A 23,281-nucleotide genomic window follows, 5' to 3' on the forward strand; every position below is an offset into this window, starting at 1 on the left:
GCACTTTGGGTGCATGTGGGGGAGAGTGGAAGGGGGGGGAAATGATGGATTTCCTGCCACCCAAGAGCTGCCCAGAGAGCACTTTCAGAAATTTCTGGAAGTTTCTATGAGCACAACGTGGCAACAAAGCTGCCAAGACGTGATCCATCTCAGGTGCCCTGGACACATCTGCTAACTGCCCCAAGGGGAGAAAGACACCCAGAGATCATGCCCCGAGGGCATTAGACTTGGGAATATTTAAGTCACGGCACGTGGGAACAATCTCCTAAAGATTTTCACCCTAACAGGCAAGTTCCTGGTTTATTCCGCAACAAGCGCTTGCTGAAAGCCTGTCACATATGCAGCCCAGCCATCTTTTCCAGTCAAGGAGGAGCATGGCCCGTGAGGGAAGGAAAGGGTGGGGTGGGGAAGAGAAGGGGCCATCCCCACCCTTAACGTCCACTCAGGGTCAGGGCCATGGCCCCATCAGAACGCCACACCCACTGAGGAGCACCTGCCCCAGCTGTGGGGTCTCTGCTTCCGTCCTGCTGACCCACAGGAGAAAGTCCCCACACATGGCAGGCGGCACTTGCACCGTTCCCGTGCCTGGACTCCACCGGCCCATCTTATGCCGGGGAAGGAGGGCAAGGCATGGAAGCAGCTTCAGCCGCTGGGGCTGGGGCTCTCCTCCACTTTCCACCTCCGTTTGGGGGTGTACAGAACTGACCCTCCCCCAGGCCATCTCACCCATCTCACCTCTGTCCACCCCCACCTTAAGGAGAGGGAGGGGCCCTAGGACTCTGGCAGGAGAAACGCTAGGAGGACGGAAGGGCATCAGGCAAGCAGCTGCCCTCACTCTTCCCAGATTCTGAGCCCGTGTATGGAGTCCGGCATTCCCTGAGGGCTGGGCTCCAGCTGATGTAGTCAGGCTTGCGATCCTCATCAAAAGGAAAGAGGAGGAGAGGGGCGCCTGGGTGGCTCAGTGGGTTAAAGCCTCTGCCTTCGGCTCAGGTCATGATCCTAGGGTCCTGGGATCGAGCCCCACATCGGGCTCTCTGCTCGGCAGAGAGCTTGCTTCCTCCTCTCTCTCTGCCTGCCTCTCTGCCTACTTGTGATCTCTGTCTGTCAAATAAATAAATAAAATCTTAAAAAAAAAAAAAAAAGGAAAGAGGAGGGTCTGTTTCTTTCTTGGGGACCTAGACCGCTAGGCAGCCCAGGAGGGGGTCTTTGGTCGGGGTCCGCAGGACTGCCCTAGAGAGACATGCATGCCGGCCACCTGGTTTAACCTGGCTCTAGGGGGGTTCTGCCTTCTCAGCTGCTTGGGTCTGTAAAAGCAGAGGATTGACAGGCAGAAGAAAGACGTAGCCCTAACAGGTGTGTGTGGGGCATGGGGCAATGAGCAGCGAGGTCTGTGCATGTGGGTGAGATTCAGAGACTAGCAGACTGCAGGTTCTGGGAAGGATAGTGACTCTGCCCTGCCCTGCTGGCGGTGGTGCCCTTCACCCTGAGTCTTCCCACCAGCTGACCCAGAACCTTCCTCCAGGGCCAGGCTTTTAGACACTGCACACCGAACAGCCCTGTCCCTGCTCGAGCTGGTAAGGGCAAATTCCAGACTAGAAAAGGGCAGGAACTACCTGCTACTGATTCTACACTCATTTTCCATCTCAGTACCATGGTTCATTTTTTCTTTTCTGCTCCCAAGGAGAAGAGCTAAATTTATTTTTTTATTGCCTTTTTTTTTTTTTAAAGCAGAGTCATTACCTCATGCTAATTAGCTTTGGGAATAAAATAAAGGACGTAATCCTGCGTAGTGATAAAAGTATTATTTGCAAATGAAGGCCTAATTAATTAAGCAATTCTTTAAATTTGTGATGGAAAAATATTTAGTTAAAAAAGAGAATTATTCACCTACAGTGTATATATAGTTTCCTAGATACAAGAAATACATAGATTCCTTAAGGAAGTTACATTGGCACATTAGAGTCAAAAGAGAATTTCGCCAGCAGGAGTGCTCTAAGTCCTAGAAACACTATTTTTTTTTTAAACTCTCAAACTACAACTGTAGGCTACTGTTTCATCTCAGAGGGACCCTACTGAAGGAAGAGGCAGGTAATTAGGATGCTTTTCTGAAAGCCACACAAGGATTCCGAGATGTGAACACCAGCACGGACATCATCAGGGTCCACGTGGCCTGTGCCTTATAGTTAAAAATATCTTTTCGTCTTTACCAGGAAAATAACAGGGGCACTGGAGAGGGACAGCTATTAGGATCTGTGCTGGGCCACCAGGAGTCAATTAAATATTTGCTGAAGTTTTAACTTAAACAATGAGAACTGAGCACAAGGGCAAGGCTATGTCTCTACCTGCCCCCCACCAAGGATGGCCAACCCACTGGCTGCCCAGGGAGGGGTGATGTCTGGGAGCTTGGCTCCTGGTCTGCTACTTACTGAGAATTGACCTAGAGTCATGTAACCTCTCCCAAGACTACATTCTCTGTGAATCGGGGAGAATCATCCCTCCTTACATCAAAGGGCAATCCTGGCCATGTCAAGTTTATACCAGTGATCCCACTGACTCCCTGGCCTCCCACTTAGCTAATTTATTAGGAAAATCACCTTCAGCCTCAACTTGAAGACTACTGAACCCGATCTAGGTAGAGAAACAATAGAGGAGCTTTAGTACGGTGTAGCTACTAACACTGATAGGATCCAGAACAGAAGCCTGGTGACCGAGTTCCCTCCCGTCTTAGGCTCATGCTCACTGAAAGGACACAGACGTGAGCACTTCCTCCTTCTGAAATTCAGGAGGCCTTAGCAGGCACAGCAACAAATTCCATCTCAGGTCACAACCTTTGGGTTTCAGGAAGGAATTAGCTATTTGCATTTTCAGCTCATCACCCACGACTGATCATTGGTGAATCGCTAAAAACCTTCTTTCCTCACCCTATCCCGGGCAGTTCCCAAACATTCTTCTGTGCAAAATACCCCAGTTATTAAAAGTGCATCAACTCCGATAGACTTTTGCAATAGAAATATTAAAAAAATAAGAAAAAAAAGCCCTCTATATAAAACAAATTGTGCTTTCTTTTCAGAAACCACGAATGGTTTGTGTTCATAAATCTTTTTAATATAGATCTGAGAGATACGAAGCAGGTGAAAACTGTTTAATATTTTTTCTATCTCTTCGTGACTCCGCCTCCCATCCTTGGCCCTTCACAGGCAGCCAACTCTAAGGCTCAAGAAACCCAGCCCTAAAAAATGCCAAGTTATGGTTTTCATACTTGCCTCTGGGAACTGAGAGCGATTCTTTGTTTTTTAGGCAATCTCTCTTCTCGCTCTTACCTATTATGTGTGGCACGCTCGTTCCAGTTCAGCAGGCTATGAAATTTGCTGGGCACAGAGACAATCGGGTCTTGCCACAGGGTGGCTTATGAGAGGAGAGCATTTAACAAAGGAACGACAACCCCACACGGACGTCGCGCCGCATCACAGGGAAGGTCTGGAATGTATGCGTCCAGGCAAGCAGCTCGGCCCTGTCTCTGAATTAGCACCCAGATCGATGTTAGTCTTTCACGCTTTTCTATATTCCAAACCAAACGTCTCAGTGTCAGTGCAACACGATACACATAGGGTTCGTTTTCCATGAACGTTTACCTTTTTGGTCCCCAGCATGACCTTTTTGTACGGAATGCGATTTTTTTCAAGTAAGATGATCTATAGGACATTTTATTTTTAATATTTCGTTGCTCATTCTCTGAACGCCTCAGTACAAGTGATAAGAAAAATTCACGCGTGTTTCGTCCTTCTGGCTGCGAGACGCTCTTGCCGTGCTTCCAATTTTTCCAGAGAAAGGGGCAGAATGTTTGTCCTTGGGGACCCCCCAAAACCCTCAGCAGGGTAAGGCCCTGCCCCCCTCCAAACTGTGAGTGTTTCCAGCGGAGGTCAGAGGGCCTGAGGAGCGTATGAGGCCGGAGGGACTCACTCCCTCTGGCCCAGAGGTGACACTGGAGAGTGACATTCCTGTTTTGCACTGGCCCCCAGGGACCTCACGTTCTCCCAGGTTCTCCTGGCCGCCTCACTTCCGAGGCCACCTGGCGACAGGAAGACACATTGCACACAGAAGTCCTCACTAAAGTGTCTGAGAGAGGCGAGGCACACGCCACATCCCTGTGGCTGCCCGCTCAGGGGTCTGCCAGGTGGCCCAGACAGTGGCCCCTGGATCTTGCCTCGTGTGTGGAGGGCAGAACTCCGAGGAGGAGGAGGAGGACACCCAGTGGCCTTGCTCGCGCCCGGACAAAGACCACGATGGCTCTTCCTTCCAGCATGTGGCAGAACAGACGGCGACCACCGAGGCAGGAGAGGCTCGTGGTGGGGGACAGGGAGAGAGCAGGGACGCCGGTGCCAGAGTCCAGAACAGCTCCCAGGGCAGGGGATGGGGGGGGGCGGGCAGTGCCTTTAATCGTCTTCTCGGCACATGGGCAAGTTGACGAAGGTGAAGACGTTGAACTCTATCATTATGGAGAAGCACAAGAAGACGGCGTAGAGGGCCAGCACGCAGATGCCCAGCTTCCGGTCCAGTCTCCACTTGTTGAGATGGATGCCGAGGACCTGCAGGGACAGAGGATGGAATGCACTTTTCCAGGCATTTTCCCCGGAAAACTAGACACACACTACAGACCCCAGAACTGTCTTCAAAATGTGCGCAAGGGCAGAGCGGTGCTGCAAGGCACACCCGTGGTCTGGTCAGATGGAGCCCCGTGGGCTTGAAGACCTGTCTGATGGAAGGGCCAGCCCGTGACTCAGGCCCGCGGGCTCTGAGCAGGCACACTGCTTCTTTGGGACCCGAGTGTCCTCAAGGCCCCTTCTGCCAGCTAGAGCCTCCCTGCCCAGATCTTCTCTTGGGACAACTAGGGACATTCTCGGAGACCTCCCTTTGCTGCAGAACTTGCCTCTTCTTAGGCAAAAGTTCCAGTGCATCTGTTGGCTCACAGCCTGGCTAACTTGAGCTTGGGCCACCTTCTTCTGTGTGTGTGTATGCGTGTGTGTGTGTGTGTGTGTGTAGATGGGCTTGGAGCACATCCTCATTCTACATTCCTTCTAGACTCTCCCACACTTCATGCCTTCCTTTCTTGTCTCTGAATCCAGATTCCTAAGGGCTGGGTCACATTTACCCCATCAGAGCACAGCCATGGGCTCTGTGGAGACAGACCAATCTGGGTTCAAATCCCAGCTTTGCCGTTTTCTACCCTCATGACCTTGGGCAAGGTACTTAACCTCTCGGCCTCGATTTCTTCTGCAAAATGGGGACGGTCTCATCAGGTGGCCATAAGGACTGAATAAAATAAGCAGAAGCAGAGTGTGTAGCTCAGGCCCAGGCGCGTGGGGGACGGTGGCTTTGGTAATACTCCCATGCCAGTCCTGAGGCGCAAAAGTCATGTCCCCCGCCCACCCCCCAACCTTCTGTCAGCTCAGCTAGGCAGGGGGAAGTTTCTCTCCTCCTGGCATGAGTGAGGAGAGATGGAAGGGGCAGTGGGGACCCAACGATGTAGTTTACTTGCTCTGGTGACTTCTTAGTCACTGAGGGAAAAATGTAGTGGTGGATGTCAACATTCTTGGTACAAATTGTGTCAGGAGCGATCTGTGAATTTGTGTTTTCTCAGTGTCAGCCCTCGTGGCCCAAGGGAAGTGACGGGGGTTTCAGAGACTTTGCAAGTGATGAGGCGGGATCAGATGGAACAAAGGGCAACCAGAAAGGGCAAAGGGCAACCACAAAGGGCAACCAGAACCAGAAAGACTCACTGTGAGAGCGACAGAGCCCAGCAACAGCACCACGGAATAGACCAGACCCCGGCTGTTGATCTTCACCTGGAAAAACACACACACATGCCCTGAATATTGGGGCTGCTCGGGGCCCTGTCCTGAGAGCCTAGGGCACCCCAGTGTATTCCTTCTGGAAAGCACAGGTGGGTATTCACAGGGGGCACATGGTAGGGGTTGGTTGGCTAACTGTGGATTTAAGTCTCCACTCCATGTGAGGGAACAGAGGAGGAGCGGACGCGCATGCCCATGAGTGCAGGTGTGGGGAAGCTGCACGTGGGGCTTCCCCCCACAGGTGTCCCTCAGGCCGTTCCAGAGGCCCTCATGGAAAGTGGGTGCCAGGGTGCCAAGGAGAGGGGGGCAGTGTGTTTCACAGGGGCTCTCTGCTGGGACAGGGCCAATGCCACTGTCCGTCCCCATCAAGGGCTTGTGTCTGGTGTCCCTGTAGCTTATAAGGCGGGGGGAGGAGCTTACCGTGGACCCATAGTTAATGACCATGGTCTGCAGGCCCCACGGTATGCCGAGTCCCACTAGGATGTCAAACACGTTGCTTCCTATAGTGTTTGAGACTGCCATGTCACCAAGGCCTAGAGTAGACAATTGACGCGTGTCATTCATGGAGATTAGGTGGCCGGAAACCCCTATTTGGGTCCTAGTAGTGCTATTCTTCAGAAAGGAGTTCCTTCTTCATGGACCCCACATTTCAGAAGCTTCCTATGAGGTCTAAGTCCACTCCATGAAGTCTAAGGGGGGCCTCCTAGGGGGTGAATGATGACCCTTAAGTTTCATATGTTAGAGTCCTAACCTCCAATAGCTCAGAACGTGGCATTATTTGGAGATAGGGTCTTTGCAGGGATCATCACCTTAGAAGGAGTCATTGGGGGTAGACCCTAGTCCAATATGACTGCTGTTCTCAGAAGGGGACACCTGGACACGGCAAAGAGGGAACATGAAGATGGCCATTTTTAAGCCAAGGAGAGAGGCCTGGAACAGATTCTCCCTCACGGGTTCAGGAAGAACCAACTCTGCCAACACCTTGACCTTGGGCTTCTAGCCTCCAGAACCGTGAGCCCACACTTCTCTGTTGTTTGTGCTACTTTGTTATGGCAGCCCTGGGAAAGGAACACAGGACCCTTCATTTCTCCTGCCCGGCCAGTCTGCTGATCTTCTCCAAGGACCCACTATGTGCTCCGAAGACCTACTATGTGCTTCACCTCATTGAATCCTCCCAGGTACCCGGGGAGGGAGGAGGTGTTGTTCTCATGCCAGATGATGGAACCAAGGCTTGGGGCATCCCCAAGCTCACACAGTTTGGGAGGGGCCCAGCATCCTTCAAACCGAGCCAGGATGTGTCCTTGGGGCTCAGGTGATGGCCTCACCACCTGGGCTCAGAGGATGAGGCATCGGGTCTCATGTCCTGGAGCCTTCTGCAGGGTAAATAAACTCTTTTCTCCCAACTAGACTAGAAGCATCTTAGAGGCTAGGGGCTTCGCCATCCTCCTTTGCGTTCCGCCCAGTTGGCCGGGATCATGCTAGCCACACAGTCAAGGGACTTAACAGCTCAAGGGGGTATTACAAGTTAGAAAGCAAACTTGTACAGATAAGACTCCTGCTGGGTGCCATCTGCTTGAACCTGGCCACCCAGCTTTACGTTGACATGACCATCAGAACCCGGCACGAATACAAGTGCATGTGCAATGAACGAGCTGGGAACAGCTTGCAGCCCTAAGACTGCTGGGTCCCTGGGAAGCTTGCAGCCACTCAGCCCAGCACCTGGACAGCTGGTTCGAGGCCGCCTGAGCACCGGCCCCGCGGGGGTGGGGGTGGGGAGCTGAACCACCCCCTCTTTCTGTCCTGTTGCTGTCACCTGCAGTTCTCCAGGACACAGTGCCTCCCTCAAGGACCTCATGTTCCTCCCCCCTCTGTCTTGGCGCCGTGCTGAGTGCCTTTAACATCTCGGCACTGACCCTGGGGCATCTGTTCCAGTCTCTGGAACAACACAGGGACACACAACAGCTGTTTTGGGGCAGTTACTCGCCTCTGGGGAGGACGCAGCCCTGGCTCAGCGGGTCAGGAGGGATGCAGGTGACCCATGCTTGAGAGGAAAGGTGGAGGCCTCCTCAGATTCCCCAGGATTCCTGCCCTGCACAGGTGCACAGGTGCTGCGTATGGAGGAACCTCAGGGCAACCTTTCTCAAGAGCCTGAGACTCACCTGGGGGCCTGGCTGAAATGCAGGTTCCAACTGAGTGGGTCTGGGGCAGGCCTGAGATGCTGCGTTTCCTTTTTCAAATTAATTCATCGATCAATTAATTAATTAATTTTGGCGGAAAAGAGAGCAAGAGTGGGGGGGGCGGGGCAGGGAGGGAGGGAGAGAGAGAGAGAGAGAGAGAGACTCCTAAGCAGGTTCCATGCTCAGCTCAGGGCAGAGCCCAACTCGGGACTTGATCTCACAACCCTGCGATCACGACCTGCACTGAAACCAAGAGTCGGACGCTTAACCGACTAAGCCACGCACGTGGCCTGAGATTCTGCATTTCTTACAAGCTCCCTGGTTGAGCTGCTGCGGCCACCAGCCCGGACCGCACTTGGAGCTGGGAGGCGTCGGGGAGCCTAGGATGTGGGATCTCCGCGTTAGAGCACATGGCGTGGTCTGCTGGGGCAGCGGATTCTGTGCAGAGGTTTCAGGACCCTTTGCCATGAAGACACTATCCATGCTTTAACCCTGTCTGCTGGGTCCTCGGCCAAGGTCCCCAGTGTCACTTTCATGAAGACGCACTCCACCTGCGTCTTGCCCTCGATTACTTTCTGTGCCTCCACGTTCCACAGGAGTCACTCTGATAGGATGTCCTCCCTCAGAACCCCACTTAGCCCGGGTTCCCTTTCTTGACCTCACCCCCACCCCCTCACCTTCTAGCATCATGACCCCAGCCCCCAGCCAGCCTGGACTCCAGGGCCAGTTGTTTCAACAGCCCGTTCTCTTGTCCCCCTGGACCTTCCCTGCATCCACCCAGCAACCCCAGCTCTGGGAGAACATGTCATCCCTCATGCATGTGTCCCTGGAGCTGGTGGGATGGAGTCCCGCCTAGCCAAGCTGATGTCACTGAACAACAGCCAGGCCCCTGGTGCCCAGCAGCGCTCCCATTCCTCACTGCACGGGGGTTGGCCTGTGCCCTTCCCTGCAGCTCCTATCAGCCCGCCACCTGCGCCTGGGGCCTTCTTTGCAAATAGGGTCTTTGCAGATGTGATCAAATTAAAATGAGACCATACTGAATCAGGATAAGCCCTGATGCAAGGACGAGTGTCCTTGTAAGGAGATGAAAGTTCGGATACAGACATACGCAGAGGGATGAACACCACTTGCTGACGGAGGCAGAGACGATGGTGATGCAGCCCTAAGCTGTCCGGCCACCCCTGGAAGCTGGGGGACAGGCCTGGAACAGACCCTTCCCTACAGCCTTTGGAGGGAGTGTGGCCTGGCTGCCACCTCGATTTTGGACTTTCAGCATCCAGAACTGTGCAACAGTCTCTTGTTTTAAGCCACCCCATTGTGGTGTGGTTATGACAGCCCTAGGAAGTAAATACACTCACCTCAGAGGTCAGTCCACTAAATCCTGTTCCCCTCAGCTGCTGTCCTCACTGTCCCCACTCTCTGCAAGCCTCCGACCTATGACAACCACATTCCCACACTTCTCTCCCCGCATTGCAGGTCTTCTCAGGACTGACTGATATCTGTTCCCACCCAGGTCAACACTTTCTCCTAACCTGGGAGGAATAAAATGTCACTCTCCACGTTCCAGAGCCCACTTTCTCTTTGGGCACTTCTTTCCTCTCCCGTCTCCTCTGAGGTGTCACTATTATTGGCCCCCACTGCCCCCCCCCATACTTTCACACTCACATCTGTGGAGGAAGATGGGTGGAGGTCCATGCTGGGTTGTGACCTCATCAGCAGAAACACCACAATTAACAAAGGTCAGCCCTTTACGGGGCTTTTGTTCTGCATTAAAGAGCACACAGGAACTCCTTCCCTTGCTTATTAACTTATGTCAGGTGGTGAGCCCCAAAGAAAAACCACTAACCAGCCAACCAACCCACCAACCAGGTAACCAAACCCATATCCATCTAGAACCTTAAGAATAGGAGAACAGTTGGAGGTACAAGATGCTCCTCCCCCACTGCCTTCCTGGGACCGGAAGACTTCTCATTACTATTGTATTTGCTGGAAGAAATTGGGGTTTCAGCACTGTTTAGTGTCACACTGGTGATTCCAGAACAAGTTCCTTTGATTCTAGTCTGCACAAGCAAATGCTTCTAGAGATCCGGAGGTGTTTATCGTGGTCGTGTTCTCTCCGTGGATGGGCTCTGATGCATGATGCTTTCCCCTCATCCTCTGGCTCCGTAGCATGATGTAAGAGCTACCAGTCTGAAGGGCCATGAACTCTAACCCCAGTAGGGGCGGGGGGGGGGGCCTGCCTGGTCGTGCTCACAGCTAGGGGGGCCAGCGCAGAGCCCTTACCTTGTCTTGCCACGATTAAGCTGGCCATGCAGTCTGGAACACTCGTGCCCGCTGCCAGGAAAGTAATGCCCATGATGACATCTGGGATCCCAAGCGTGTATCCGATAATTGTCACCTGCAGAAGAGCGGGGGAGGGGCCGTGAACTCCGGGAGGAACTCCCAGGACCTTCGCTGACCCCAACGGCTTTCAACTGGAATGCAGGACTGCTGCTCCCGTTGCTGTTTTAAAACATTTAGAAACTGAAGGGAAATGAAAACAAGACCCACAGATGACCACTATTACCACTGTCAGCCCATGGTTCTCAAACTCTAAGCCCGTGGAACAACCTCTGGGGGGCTGTTCCCCCATCCCCCACACCCCATGCCCCTGAGTTTCTGATTCAGGAGGCCTGGGGTAAAGCCCGGGAGTTTACGTTCCTACCCAGTTCCCAGGTGGCTGGGACCCTCTGACTACTGGTCTGGGAACCACACTTGAAAACTGTTGCTTTAGAATATTTCCTCGACCTTCCTTTCGGTGCATTTGTTGGAAAAAAACAGAATCAGATTATGCTATCAATATATGGTTTGCAAGTTCCTGTTTCCCGTACTAAGACACCGTGGGTGTCTTTCCACCTCCCATTGTTATCTCCGACTCGATTTTAAACCGATCCACGGGTTTCACGGGCATGGCTGTACAGCCTATCCCTCACCCTCCCACAGCCAGATGATCTCTTTCTTTGCTCTCACGACCTCAATGCATGTAAGTAACATGTACTGAGCACTTACTGTATACAGGCGCTCTACCAGGTATGTTGTGTACACAATCCCAGGTGCTCTGTTATCACCACACACTGGTGAGCGGGCACTGCGGTTACACTCATTTTACGCCCAGGGAAACTGAGGCCCAGAGAGGTGATGCAGCATGGCCCGTGGGCCAGAAGGTGGTAAGCGGTGGAGCAGGGATTCTGGACCAGGTCTTGCTGACTCTAAAGGCCATGTTCCTACCTTAGTGTCATGCACCTTGTGTGTTTGATCTGGGGTCCTTATCCTACTGACTTCTTAGCATAAGCTCCAAGAAATAGAATGGTCGGGTGGAAGGATCTTGGTCCGCAGTCACACGCTCTGAGAAATGCCTGATGCTCCAGAGATGGCTGGAGCCCTGAGCAGCACCCAGATGGAAAGCCCTAGAAGCATTTGGATAACCCCATTAGCTCTGGCTTGCCTCCCCATCTCTAAAATGGGAACTGTGGCACCCCTTGGGGTTGTTCACATCTCGATGGGTGGCTCCAATCCCAGTGAACGGTTGTGTGATTTAGGACAGGCTGGTGTCCTTTTCTAAGCCTCAGTTTTCTCACCTGTAAAATGGGTCTGCTAATAGAGATTTAGTGAGAAAATGTGAGGTGACAGTGCCTGGCCTGAGCAAGATGGTCACAGATGTAGGTTTTTTCTCTTTCAGACACCGAGGAGGGCAAAAATGAGCCATTTATCCATAGTGTTCAGTCTACCTTGGCCACAAACAAGATCTCCACAAGTCCAACCAGGCCGTGGCTGACATGCTTTCCATGGGGGATGCCAGACTTTGTAAATACAGGAGCCTGGATTGTTTTGGTATTGTGGGGGATGCCTCCATTCCCCCGCTTAAATCCCTGAACTACCTGGCTAAGAAGCTAAAAGATGGAAGAACAGAAGGAAGGTCTATGGGTGTGTGTGTGTGTGTAGGCGTGTGTGCAAACGCATGCACTATCCAGGGTGCTTCAGACTAGAGATGCCGCCTAGGTGCTGCGTTACCCTCGACTCCAGCCCTGGGTCCTCTAAGTCCAGCTGATACTTAGGCACCAGATAGGGGAGCAGACCTGAGTCCCAGCTCTGGGGCTGACTATCTGTGAGACCTTGTGGAAGCCGTGGCCCCCTCCTTGGTCCTCAGTCTCCCCAACTGTGCAAAGGTGCTGGACAGGACAATCCCTTTCCAAGGTCCCTCCCTTTTCACAAGGACGTTCAAGAGTTATTTTCTCTGAGGCCTTAGGGGTGAGAGATCCAAAAGGTGACAGGAGTAAGGGGTGGGCAGGTGAGATATCACTGCTGCCTGGTGGCCTCTGTTGGGGCACAAGGAAAGCAAGCTCATGGCCCAAAATGAGGGCTAACACGGGGTGCTATGGTCTTGATTAATTTCTACTATCAGGGTCATTCCATTTCCCCCAAACTGAGCCAGGCTGAAGTTCAAAAGCCACAGGTAAGGATGCCCTGGCCAAGCAGTTCCTGTGACCCCTGCCAAGCTGCTCCCATGACTCTCTCTGCTTTAAGCAGCACAAGAGGGCTGAGTCAAGGTGGGGGGGGGGGGATGCGAGTGTTGCTAAACGTCCTCACAGCGAATGAGCAGAGCTGATTTCCTAATACCCCTGTTTCCAGTAACTGGAGAAGAAAACGTTTTACCCGTTCATTAATTTGATCTTTCCTAACTCCCATACCTACTCCTTCGATGTCATACAAATACTTTTTTTCCTCCTTGCAGTGTTGTTTTGGGCATGCACTTCAGTAAGAGAATTCCCTGGATACTTTTATCCCATATAAAGATGGGTTGGTGTTAACCTTATTCAGAAAGATGTCAATTTACAAGTGCAATTCATGTAAGGCATCGTTTTTGTGATCCTTGATTATCCTTCACTTGGGGGTTTGGAGAGCAGCAATTTTCAACTCTTCCCACACCCCAGTATGCACACACGTATGTGCACGCCCCTCCCCCCCACATATACGCACACACACATACCGGCATGTGTAAGGATTTTAACCTTGATCTGAACAAAGCATGGACGTAGAACTGGCTGCATCTCATGGTGAAAACAGTTGCTATCGACAGTTATTATCCATCTGTCATCCTGTCAGCTAGGGCCACAAGGTCTGAGCAGAGACTTCTCTCCTCCCAGTGACCTTGTGAGACAGGGATGTCCATCCCCCTTCTGCAGAAGGGGTGACCGTGGCTCATGAAGGCTGAGCCACCTGCCAGGATTTCATGGCTGGTAAGTGGGAGGTCTAGGATTCAAATGCATTTCTATGTGACCCACGGCCCTTCCCTCCCCACAGGATTGTACACAGAGCAAGGGGAAAGGGCCTCCTGCTTACTGCCGCTCCCCACCCCTGCCCCGCCCCCTTACCAATGAAAGGTTTGTATAGGAAGCTGTCACATGTGGTCAGTGGAGCTTACCAGGAGCTATGCCAAAGCCTCTTTGCCTGCAAAACTTGGGTGCAAATGGCCTCTGAAAACTCCAGTAAGAAACTAAGGGACAGTTGAGGATAGTCATTGAGATCATGAACTCAGGACCCCAACTCTAGAACTCATTGATTGTGGAACTAATCCCATAATAGTTGATAATTGTGCAGCCGGGCCAATTACTCAATCTGGATGCCTCAGTTGCCTCACCTGTGAAATGGACAAAATAAAAACACCTATCTCACTGTTGTTGTTACAAAGGCTAAAAGAGTTTACTGGCAGGGGTTACAATGAAGGCTGCCTCGTGTTCATCTCCCACTGACTCCAGTCTCCCTCACATTCCCCCAGGTGTCCCAGAAAGGAAGGGGGACTAGTGTCTAGCCCCCCAGAGATCTTCCCAGAGCATCCCCACTACCCTGCCATATTCCTCTTCCGGTTGCACCCGAGCAGCAGGTCTCAGAATCTCATCTCCCGCCCCCACTCTTGCCTTGAAGGCTGGCGCCGTGCTTTATCCATCCAGGAATCTGCAGTGCCCAGCATAGTCCCAGCCGCCTGTGATGAAACCCCTTCTACAGAGAAATAAGCCAACGTCTGCAAAGGGAGGTGGCTTGCTGAAGGTGGCACCGCTGTGTCTGAGGTCGCTCTTGAACCCAGCTCTCCCACCTCCAGCAGGTGCTGGATAGGGGCTGTCTGTGTGGCCCACCCCTACTTCCATAACCACTCACCAGCCACACCATTAGATAGGAGAAGACAGCGATCCACAACGTGGCAGTGATGAAGGTGACCATGAAGTACTTCTCCCAGCGGGGCTTGCTGCAGTTGGGGATGGTGACGCACAGGAGGAAGATGAGCGGCCAGGTAAATACCCACTTGGCCTTGTCCCCTCTTGCCTCTGCAGTGGGAGGGGGCGGAGCCCGAAGGGGGAGGAGAGAAACACATACCGGGTTACACATCTGCCAATCTACCTATTACCGCGTTTTAGAAGTTTCTTCATCCGTTAAACGGGAACATTTTCTCTTTCTTGGTTGGTGTAAGAATGACAAGATATAATATACATAAAACAACCCAGCACATACTGCAGCATATAGTTGGTACTCTGGAATTCTCAGCTCCTCTGTTCCAAGGTCATATACTCAGCTTGTTGTAGATACAAGACTAAAATGTAGGAGGGCCGGCCTGGCAGGCGTGATCTCACTGGCCCCATCAGCAGAATCCACAAACAATTCAACCAAGGAAAAGTGACCTCACTATGTAAGGGCCTATTTAGTCAGAGCGATTCCATGCTGTTAAACAGTGATTTTGTTGTTTATGCAGTAAAACTTAAAATGACCCTGCCCACCCCCCCCACCCCCACCCCCCCCCCCCCCCCCCCCCCGCCGGGGAACTTACTTAAAAGCAAGTCCGGGAAACCCGTAAAATATGGTCGACCAGTCCCTGATAACAGAGCCCAAATACAAGGGCAGGTCAGGTCAGGTGGAGATAACAGAGCCGGAATGCAGGAATGAGTCGGGTCAGGTGGAGACATCCAATCAGTGGGGCGCACATACTGTCTCCCTAGCTATCAAGGAGTGTGGGCCCTGCCTTTTGGGCGCCAATTCTGACCAAGGTGATAGGCTAGTTCAAATAGCTACTATGGGATGAACTGTAATTCAATTGGCCACCCGTGTGTGACCCAGCATGACTGTGCAGCTTTCTCTATGTGTTACAATCTCATTGGCCACCTGTGTGTGGCCAGGCTCAACCACATGGCCTTTGCTCTATAAAAGTTAGTCTGTGAGGCTGGGAGGGGTCGCCCTCTCTGTAAGAGGCGGCCCCGAACGGTCAGTTTGATTCTCGATGCTTGGCGCGAAATAAAGCTTTGCTTGACCTTTGCTTTGTATCAGTCTCATGCCTTTGATCATGGACCTATCATTGGGGGACCTATCAACTAAGCCACTGAGTGCAAGCACAGTGTCCTTAATTAGCCACTAAGTATGGTGTACACATGGAAGCTCAATATTAGCTTGTTGGCCACACCAATAAAATAGTGGCAGACGGTTTTCTGAGGATTCTCTCCTCCACAAAAGCAATGAGAACACTGGCAAGAATGGTCAGAAGCAGCCTTTTTCAGAACTCTGGAAATTAACCAAAGGCGTATAGTAATTCCAGCAGAATTTACTTAAGAAAACTGGCTGGATCTCAGTGAGAACAGTGAGCTTTGTGGAGTTTTAACTTGCTCTATTTTCCAGGTCCTTCCATTAGCTCTGGAGTCACCTTGAGCACCAGCATCCTGACATCCACCACAGCGGGGCAGGGTTGGAGCTCCTTCCAAGTTCATTTTTGGAGAATTGGCATTATTTGGCCTGTCTGGTAGTTTCCTGGAAGATCCCATTGTCAAGGCTATCTATTTTTCCTGAATCAGAGCTCAGCCAGTGTGAATAGCCTTTTTCTTGGGGGCATTTGTTGAAAACAATCAGAGGCAACTGTTGAACATCCCACTATCCAAGGTGGTAGGTAACCACTGAAACAAACAATGCACCGGCCAAACAGCTTAAAAGGAAAAACTGGAGAAAGGGCTATCCACAGAGGGCTTTACAAAGCTCCCACGTATTTGGGAATCTAAAAGACCATGAGTATGCCTAAGACTGTGCCCACAGATATTTATATACTCAGTAAAGATTTGAGGATGTCCTAAGCTTCCACCTCTGCCTAATGTTGAGGCTCTGAATAAGCAAGGAAATAAAAACGAAGGTAGATTTGTTAACTGTCTGCCTCAGTGTTGAAGGTGTGCCCCCAACACATACAGAACTTATTGCAAAGACTGAAATACTTATTTGGTCCTGGCATCAAAGGAAATCTCTGTGCAATCATTAGATGACCTTAAGAGAATCTAGCAGATATTTCAGGGGCCACACACAATGAAGACAGATTTTACAGAATTAGCTAAGAAAATTGACTAAACAAGCAATAACAATAAATAGCAATAACAAGAAGCCCAGGAAGGGGAGAAGGATCTGATTTGCACATTGTCAAATCTTATTATTTTAAATGCTCAGTTTCCAACAACAAAAAATTATGAGACATGCAAAGAAATAAGAAAGTATGTTCCATACACAGGAAAAAAAAAATCAGTCTAAACTACCACTGAGGAATTCCAGACATTGGGTTAACTAGACAAAGACTTTAGTTTTTATTATTAAAGTTTGTTTATTTACTTATTTACCCATTTACTCATTCATTTTAGTAATCTCTACACCCAACGTGGGGCTCAAACTCATGACCCTGAGATCAAGAGTAGCATGCTCTTCTGACCAAGCCAGCCAAATGTCCCTAGACAAAGACTTTATATCAGCTGTTTTAAACATATTCACAAAGGAGTTGTCAAAATGTCTAAAAAAACTAAAAAGAAGTAGGAGAATGAGCTCTCACCAGAGACTACCAATAAAGAAGTAAAAACCATAAAAAAGAACCAAGAGAAATTCTGGAGTTGAAAAGTAAAATAACTGAGAAATTTACCCTTGGGACTCAATAGCAGATTTGAGCAGGAAGAAGAAATCAACCAATGACCTTGAAGATAGGCCACCTGAGATGATCTAGTCTCAGAAACAGAAAGGGAAAAAAGGCAGGAAGAGTACTTAAAGAACTCACATTCAAAAAGTTCCCAAATCTGATGAAAAACATTAACACATACATTCAAGAAGGATACACATTCTTCTCAAGCTCACATAAAACGTTCTCCAGGATCAACAACATGGTAGATCATAAAACAAGCATCAGTCCATTTAGAAGGATTTACATCACGTGAAGAATGTCCTACAACCACTCTGTAATGGAAAGAACTTAAAAAGCAGTAACGGGGGCACGCGGGTGGCTCAGTGGATTAAGCCTCTGCCTTTGGCTCAGGTCATGATCTCAGGGTCCTGGGATCGAGTCCTGCATCAGGCTCTCTGCTTAGCGGGGAGCCAGCTTCCCCCTGTCTCTCTGCCTGCCTCTCTGCCTACTTGTGATCTCTGTCTGTCAAATAAAATAAACAAAATCTTTAAAAAAAATCAGTAACAGAAGAAAAACTGGAAGTTCACAAATATGTGGAAATTAAGGAACACGCCACTAATAACCAATAGGTCAAAAGAGAAATCACAAAGGAAATTAGAAAATACTTCGAAATGAATGAAAATGAAAACAGAATATACAAGAACTTATGGGATGTAGGAAAAACAGTGCTTAGAAATTTATAGCTATAAATGACCATATTAAAGAAGAGGAAAGTTTTAAATCAATGACCTAATCTTCCTCCTTAAGAAACAAAAAAAGAGCAAATTAAGCCCAAAGAAAGCAGAGGAAAAGAAATAACCAAGATTAAAGTGGAATAAAATGGAAATTTTTTAAAAAAGAGAATCAATGGAACAAAAAGTTGGTTCTTTAAAAAGATCAATGAAGGGGGCGCCTGGGTGGCTCAGTGGGTTAAAGCCTCTGCCTTCGGCTCAGGTCATGATCTCAGGGTCCTGGGATCGAGCCCCACATCAGGCTCTCTGCTCAGCAGGGAGCCTGCTTCGTCCTCTCTCTCTGACTGCCTCTCTGCATAATTGTGATCTCGCTCTGTCAAATAAATAAATAAAAAATCTTACAAAGATCAATGAGGGATGCCTGGGTGGCTCAGTTCATTAAGTGTCTGCCTTTGGCTCAGGTCATGATCTCCAGGTCCTGAAATCAAGCCCTAGGATGGGCTCCCTGTTCCTCGGGGAGTCTGTTTCACCCTCTCTCTCCATCCCTCCCTCCCTCATTCTCTCTCTCTCAGTAAATAAAATCTTTAAAAAGATAAAAAAGTTCAATGAAATTGACAAACTCTTAGCAAGACTATGACAAAAAAGAGAGCAGACTCAAATTATTAAAATCAGGAATGAAAGAGGGTGCTGGTTATATGCCTCATAGAAATTAAAAGAATTATTAAAGAAATACTATGAACAACATTATGCCAACAAATTACATAACCTAGGTGAAACAAGCAAAAATCCTACAAAGACAGAAACACCAAACCTGGCTAAAAAAGAAAAAAAAATCCAATAAGACTTATAACAAGAGACTGACATAGTAGACAAAAAGCCAAACAAAACAAATAAACAAACAAACAAAATTTCCCTTAAAGTAAGGCCAGGACCATATTTCTACCAAATATTTAAAAAAGAATTAGCATGAATCTGTCATAACTCTTCCAAAAGGTGTTAGAGAACGGAACATCTTCCCATTCACTCCATGAAGCCAATATTATCCTGATAGCAAAGCCAGACATCAAGAGAATGGAAACACAGACAAATATCCCTTAGGAATATAGATACAGAAATCTTCAACAAAATACTGGCAAACTGAATCAAGCAAACATGTAAAAAGGATTATGTACCATGACCAAGTGGGATTTATCCCAGGAAAGCAGGTTTGGTTTGAACATGAAATTTAATCAATTCAGTATACCATGTCAATAGAATAAAGGAAAAAAAAAAAAAAACCAACCCTGCACAATTACGTCCACTGAGGCAAAAAGAAAAGGCAGACATTTAACAAACTCCAACACCCTTTCAAAACACTCAACAAACTAGGAAGAGAATAGAATTTCTTCATCTCGGTAAAGGGCATTTTTAAAAGCCTCAGCTAACATCATAGTTAATGGTGGAAGACTGAAAGCTTTCAACACGATGATCATTTCCATTCAACATTGTACTGCAGGTGTTAGCCAGGAGCACTAGGCAAGAAAAAGAAGTCACTTGGCTTGGAAAGAGAAAGTAAAACTATCCCTATTTGTACATGGCATGATCTGAGAGAGAGAACATTCTAAAAATACACACACACCAAAAAAAACTATTACAGTAAATGAATTTAGAGAAGTTGCAAGATATAAGATCAATATACAAAAAAAGGTTGTATTTCCATATGCTAACAATGAACGATCCATTATGAAATTAAATTTCTTAATTTCAAGTGAAATTAAGAAAACCAGTTCCATTTACGACAGCAGCAAACAAAACAAAACAAAAACCTTAGGAATAAATGTATCAAAGTATAAGATCTATATGCTGAAAACTACCAAACAATATTGAAGGCAATTTAAAAAGCCCAAATAAATGGGAAGATCCCTGTTAAATCCTGCTGACCTTTTTTTAAAATAGAAATTGACCAGCTGTTTTTAATACTTGCATGGAAATGCAAGAGACCTAGAATAGCCAAACTAATCTTGGAAGAACAAGTTGGAGGGCTTACATGCCCTGATTTTAAAATTTACTACAGAGCTACAAGCCATCAAGAGAGTATGCTATTGGCATAACCATTTATAAATCAATGGAAGAGAATTTTGAGTCCAGAAATAAACTCATCCATTTAAAATGAATTGATATTTAAAAAGGGTGTCAAGGGGTGCCTGGGTGGCTCAGTGGGTTAAACCTCTGCCTTCGACTCAGGTCATGGCCTCAGGGTCCTGGGGTCGAGCCCGGCATTGGGCTCTCTGCTGGACGGGGAGCCTGCTTCCCCCCCCCCTGCCTGCCTCTCTGCCTACTTGTGATCTGTCAAATAAATAAATAAGATCTTTAAAAAGTAAATAAAAAACCTAAAAGGGTGTCAAGACTATTTAATAGGAAAAGGACAGTCTTTTTTAACAAATGGTGCTGGGACAACCTATCCACATAGAAGAATGAAATTAGACCCCTCCCTCACACCAGATACAAAAATTAACTCAAAACGGATTGAAGATCTAAATATGAGGTGAGACCATAAAATTTAGATGAAAACGAGGGCATAACTCTTCCTGATACTGGATCAGGCAATGGTTTCTTAAAAGACACCAAAAAACACAAACAGAAGAAAAAAATAGATACACTGGATTTTACCAAAATTTAAAAGTTTTGAGCTTCAAAGGACACTATCAAGAAAGTGAAAGACAATCTACCTGATAGGAGAACATATTCAGAAATCATATAAAGGTCTAGTTTACAGAATATATAAGGGACTCATCACTCGACAATAAAAAATCCCAAGTTGAAAAATAGACATAGGATTTGAATAGACAGCTCTCCAAAGAAAATATAGACAATAAGAAAAAAAATAGCCAATAAGTATATGAAAAGTTGCTCAACATCTTTAATCATTAGGAAATGGCAAATAAAACTACTCTGTACCCACTGGTATGACTATACCAAAAAAGACAGATGATAATATGGGCAAAGATGTGGGGACAATGCGGACCCTCATACACTCCTGGTGGGAATGCAAAGATGCACACACAGCCTCTTGGAAAAGAGTTTGGCAGTTCCTCGATATGCCCACACAAAAATCTGTACTCAAATGCTCCCAGCAGTGTTACGTATATAGCCAAAAAGTAGAAACCACCCAAATACCCATCAAGTAGTGAATGAACAAAATGCAGCATATAAAAACAATGCAATGTTATCCGTCTGTAAAAAGGAATGAAGTACTAACCCATGCTACAGCACAGATGAACCTAGAAAACCTGCAAAATGCATGAGGCAGACACTAAAGGCCACATGTTATGTGTTTTCACTTACATGAAATGTCTAGAATAGGCAAATCCAACAGAGACAGAAAGACCAATGGTTGTGGAGGGGGATGGCAGGGATTGTTCATGGGTGTGGGGTTTCTGGGGTATAGAAATGAAAATTTCCTGGAATCGGAAGCCTGGGTGGCGAAGTCGGTTAAGAGTCTGACTCTGGGTCTCAGCTCAGGTCGTGATCTCGGGGTCGTGAGATCGAACCGGGAGTCAGGCTCTGAGCTCAGCACAGAGTCTGTTTGGAATTGCCTCTCCCTCTCCCTCTGCCCCTCCCACTCATGCATGCACGCATGCTCTCTCTCTAAAAAATAAATCTTAAAAAAAAAAAAAAAACTTTCTGGAAGCATATAGTGGTGATGGTTGAACAACTTTGTAAATATGCTAAAAACCACTGAACTAGACACTTCAGAAGGGTGAATTTCATGATCTATGAATTATATCTCAATAAAAAAACTGCAAAGTAGGCTGGCAGGAGCTGTTTTAGCTCTGTACATCTGGGCTTGAATCTTCCTAAATCATTAAAAGCGTATTTACTAAGAAAAAAAAAAAAAAACCCAGCCTGCTTGTAATAATGAACCAACAGACTATGGTTAGCTCAAAAATCAGCAAATCCATTCATGTATTCATCCTAGAAACTTCATCAGAAAGACATCTGTCTTCCCAGATCTTTCTCTACATACCTTTCTGTGCCTTGTAATCCTTGCATAAAGAGCAGAAGGGTTTCCTGCTTGATTGTCCAAAATTCCTTGCTCTTCCCTTGTCAGCACACACCCCACCCCATCTAGGCTGCAGGGGCTCTCCACAATTGACCTAAAACTCCATATCTGTGGGAAGAATCCACTTCGGGGAATTGCAACCCTAAACACTTAAATTCCTGGGAGCATCTTTAGAGATATATACAAACACCACAGCGGGAAGATCGTTTTCTTATTTTCAGACACAAACTTGTGTTGGTTTTGCCTGGTACGGGTTTCACATCTGGTTTGGACATCTCCCCGGGATCTGGCCCCACCCAGCTGGCAAGCCTCAGGGCGCACAATTTTTCTCCATGAAACAGTGCTCCATCAGACCTGTGCTGCTGCTGTGTTGTTCAACTGCTGGGTGCCATCCATTAATGGACTGTGAGAACAATTAAGCGGATGGCAACCAGCATTTCTTTAAAAGAAGCAAATAGCAGAGTTATGGTATACAGTAAGAATTCTATATCATCCTATGAGACTCCTGTTATATTTCACAAATTTCTGTGTGTAAATTAGCTATTGCTGCAGATCACGGTCAAAATGTGGAAAATATCCATAGGGCTCATACTATGCCCCCCAACCCCTGTATCTGCAGCCTCCCCATTGTTCTGACTCTTCCGGAAAGCTTTTCCTCATTAACTCAGTCCATGGTGATCTCTTTCTTCTGTAACTGCTTTGAATTGTAAGAGTATTTATGAACTACTGAAACCAGCGAAGCTGACCTATGGCTTCACAGCCCAAGTCCCCCACCTACACTTTCTGGGACAGGGTGCCAATGCAGCTGGTGACAGCTTCGGGTGCCTTCTGCACTCGTCTGGAGCATATGATTAGCGGGAGGTGACATGCTGTCCTATTTGCTAACAGCCTGCACTGTGTAATTCAGCGCTTTATTTACTGTTTTGTTCCCTGACAGCTGGGTAGGCTGAAATGCAGTGATTAAAGGCCAGAGACCAGACAGGCAGCGGGCAAATCTCTGGCATCTGACACGGGTGTCCGATCCCACTGGGTAACTCATCAGCCATGGGTCACAGGGCAAGCAGTCCCCCAAACCTCTTTTTCTTACCTTAGAATGGGGGTGATAATAGCAAATTGGGGGCCTGGGGACCAGACACTCTCAGTGCACACCTCATCATTACTATTAGGGCAACTGATATGGAGCCAGTTTCTGATACTTTAGGGAGCTATTGAGCCATGGCTTTCGATGTTGGCTTGGGTGGTACAGTCCCGTGGATGAGTGTTGAAGCCAGAATTTGAGCTGCTCATAGGCAGGGACCTGCTAGATCCTTACATGCTTGTGCCCTCGGCAGAGCCCCAGTACATGTGACATGAATGGGAGGCCAAGGACCAGGACAAGAATAGGAAAAGACCATCAGAAATAAAAACGAATTTAAAAAATATCTCACATAGCAGGAGTGAGAATTCCTATTTGAAAGCCTATTCCCAGGAGAGGATTTCTCTAGATTACGCTGATGAAAAGAGAAATTTCCTGAACTTCTCCAAGAGAATAGAACACATCATGA

At 48.1% G+C, this 23,281-nt stretch overlaps 1 protein-coding gene across 1 annotated transcript in view; it reads right to left on the reverse strand.

The window, feature by feature from the left end:
* Positions 1 to 3,086: 3,086 nt before the first annotated feature.
* SLC24A4 (solute carrier family 24 member 4) overlaps positions 3,087 to 23,281 on the reverse strand; it is a gene marked incomplete at its 5' end in the record, with an annotated part of 163,169 nt that continues 142,974 nt past the window's right edge. Inside the window, 5 exons of the mRNA XM_080809752.1 lie at positions 3,087 to 4,586; positions 5,778 to 5,843; positions 6,270 to 6,382; positions 10,310 to 10,424; positions 14,219 to 14,385. Of these exons, the coding sequence (XP_080665878.1) occupies positions 4,434 to 4,586; positions 5,778 to 5,843; positions 6,270 to 6,382; positions 10,310 to 10,424; positions 14,219 to 14,385 (614 nt within the window). The 3' untranslated portion in view covers positions 3,087 to 4,433. The remainder of the gene's footprint in view (positions 4,587 to 5,777; positions 5,844 to 6,269; positions 6,383 to 10,309; positions 10,425 to 14,218; positions 14,386 to 23,281) is intronic.

This window comes from Martes martes, assembly GCF_963455335.1.
Source record: "Martes martes genome assembly, chromosome: 7".
In the NCBI taxonomy this organism is placed as follows: Eukaryota; Metazoa; Chordata; class Mammalia; order Carnivora; family Mustelidae; genus Martes; species Martes martes.